General features: G+C 41.8%; 1 protein-coding gene across 1 annotated transcript; it reads left to right on the forward strand.

Annotated features, from left to right (window-relative positions):
- Positions 1 to 1,792: 1,792 nt before the first annotated feature.
- Positions 1,793 to 1,999, forward strand: SARC_13791 (hypothetical protein; the record flags this gene model as incomplete). Its single annotated transcript, XM_014292077.1, has 1 exon — positions 1,793 to 1,999. A coding segment is annotated over one exon (207 nt), but the record flags the coding sequence as incomplete, so codon positions are not given.
- Between the last annotated feature and the right edge of the window lie 1,078 nt (positions 2,000 to 3,077).

Consider the following 3,077-nt stretch of genomic DNA (forward strand, 5'->3'; position numbering starts at 1 on the left):
ATATCTGCGCTTATTCTTGTGTGTCTTCTTGTTTAGGTTACGTTACTATGTGTGTGTGTGTGTGTGTGTGTGTGTGTGTGTGTGTGGGAGTGTGTGTGTGGGTGGGTGGGTGTGTGTGTGTGTTGTGTGTGTGTGTCTGAGTTTTCTAGGGTTTAAGATATATAAGGCCTAGTCCCGTTCTATAATTTATGGGTGTAGGCTATATGATAACTGGTATCGCAGCTGTTGCATATGAGACTGTGCTTATGTTGGATTAATTCCACTTTTCTAGGGTTTTAAATACCTACATTCGAGTGCACACGTGTGACTTTCATCAATCACTGCTCATCTTCTAGATGAAGGGCCTTATCCATCGTTGTGTGTGTGTGTTTATGCTGTGTACTTGAAGTGACGTATATGTCTCTCTGAGTGGTCTTATCAATCGTTGTGTGTGTGTTATATCTGTGTACTTGAAGTGACGGATATGTCTCTCTGAATAGTATTATCCATCGTTGTGTGTGTGTGTGTGTTATATCTGTGTACATGAGGTGATGTAGATGCCTCTGTGAGCTTTCCCTTTGCCCCTGTTCCTTAGCTTCCCTCGACTGGTTGTGGGTGTTCGCAGGTGTGCTTGCTCTTGGATGGCAGGCACGTGTCCTTGCACCAGAAAAAGAGGTACACAGGACTACGTGCCGTGTTTGTACTGTAGTAGTAGTAACCACTTATACGCACATGTGTGACTATACCAGGAGGTGGTATCTCTATTTTAATTTTGAAAAGGTCAACTATGACATATAAGTATAACGTATAGATGGTTAGTATGGTGTGCAGAGCTTCTAGTATTGCCTTGAATGTTTCTTCTGAGTGCTTGGAGATTTAATATTGAACATCCAGCTGGTCTTGGGGTGGGTGCTTCTGGGCTATAGTTTAGAGGGACACACATACACATCACATACACATCACATACACACCATGCTATCTCAATTACAACCTGTGACTTCTGAGTGCGTATGTCATCAGATGGTGAGTAAGCATGAGCTGCGCGGTGAAACTACCATGGAGGGCTGTGAACACGTGTGTGCGTATGTGGTCATGTACGTAGACGTGAGTGTATATGTGGCTACACGTGTGTGTGTATGTGGTCATGTACGTAGACGTGTGTGTGTATGTGGTCATGTACGTAGACGTGTGTGTACGTAGACGTGTGTATGTATGTGGTCATGTACGTAGACGTGTGTGTTCGTAGACGTGTGTATGTATGTGCTCATGTACGTAGACGCGTGTGTGTGTGTGGTTACACGTGTGCATGTATGTGCTCATGTACGTAGACGTTTGTGTACGTAGACGTGTGTGTGTGTGATTACGCGTGTGTATGTATGTGGTCATGTACGTAGACGTGTGTGTACGTAGACGTGTGTATGTACGTGGTCATGTACGTAGACGTGTGTGTGTGTGTGGTTACACGTGTGTATGTATGTGGTCATGTACGTAGACGTGTGTATGTATGTGGTCATGTACGTAGACGTGTGTATGTATGTGGTCATGTACGTAGACGTGTGTGTTTATGTGGTCATATACGTAGACGTGTGTGTGTATGTGGTCGTGTACGTAGACGCCTGTGTACGTAGACGTGTGTGTATGAGTATCTGTTGCTGTAGTTGCCTGTGAGTCGGTTGTTCTGTAGGTAAGTCTGATCCAGTGCTCTCTACTAGTGCGCGACTGAGTACCTTTTCATTCGTATACAAGTATAAGACCACTCCACTAGCGGGAAGGTGGAAAATTACTGCCACGGGTATGCTTCTCTGTCTCATAGATGAGTCACTCAACCTGTTATCCGCAATCCTTATTCCGGGATACACTATTCCGGGATGTATTATTTCGGCATACAGGTGAGCGTGGAGTGACCCTTTCTGGCGGTCAAAAGGCTCGAGTGAGTTTAGCGCGCGCGGTTTACTCTGATGCCGATATCATTCTCATGGACGATCCACTGTCAGCCCTGGACGTACATACCGGTTCACAGGTCATTATATACATGTGTATGTGTATACATGTATATATATATGTGTGTGTCTGTGTCTGTGTCTGTGTCTGTGTCTGTGTCTGTGTCTGTGTCTGTATGTGTGTGTGTGTGTGTGTATGTATGTATGTATGTATGTATATGTATATATGTATGTATATATATATATGTGTGTGTATGCATGTATGTATGTATGTATGTTAGTATGTATGTATGTATGTATATATATATATGTGTGTGTGTGTGTGTGTGTGTGTGTGTTGTATGTGTGTATATGTGTGTATGTGTGTGTTTGTGGGTGGGTGTGTATCTGTGTATTTGTGTATGTCTATTTCTGTGTCTTTGTCTGTGTCTGTATGTATTTACGTGCGTGTGTGTTTACGTATATATATATATATGTGTGTGTGTGTGTGTGTGTGTGTGTGTGTGAATATATATGTGTGTGTGTGTGTGTACATATATATATACATATATATATATAGTGTTGGATCTCCCTAATACTCCCTGTTCGTTGCCTTACATCTCCATGCGACTTTAGTCTCTCACATACCTGCCATATATACCTACGGGTAGGTATTAGTACCATGAGTCCTAATCTCATACCTGTGTCTGCTTATCCACAGGTGTTTGAGCGAGTCATTGGTAGCCAGGGTATACTAGCAGCCAGTGTGCGTATTCTCGTCACACATGCGGTGAGTTGCAATTGCTCTCAGATAACACGCACCGTTTGGCTTGGTTCCCTTCAGTTCGTTTATTGAGAATTTTTTTGTGTCAAAGATAAGATACCCACAAATCCGATTCAAGATTCCCGATGTTTAAGAACTTGTTTTGGATTCAAATATTGATTCAGATCCAGTTTTTGTCGCAGTGCGACAAAGTGGTGATAATCGACTTGGGCGAGATTGTATACAGCGGCTCGTACGCAACTCTGCTTAAGGTGACTGAACATTTTATCCCATTTATATGTATGGATATATATATATATATATGTGTGTGTGGTGTGTGTATATATATATATATATATACATATATATATATATATATATATATGTTATATATATATATATATATATATATATAT

Source organism: Sphaeroforma arctica (assembly GCF_001186125.1).
Source record: "Sphaeroforma arctica JP610 unplaced genomic scaffold supercont1.3744, whole genome shotgun sequence".
NCBI lineage: Eukaryota > Ichthyosporea > Ichthyophonida > Sphaeroforma > Sphaeroforma arctica.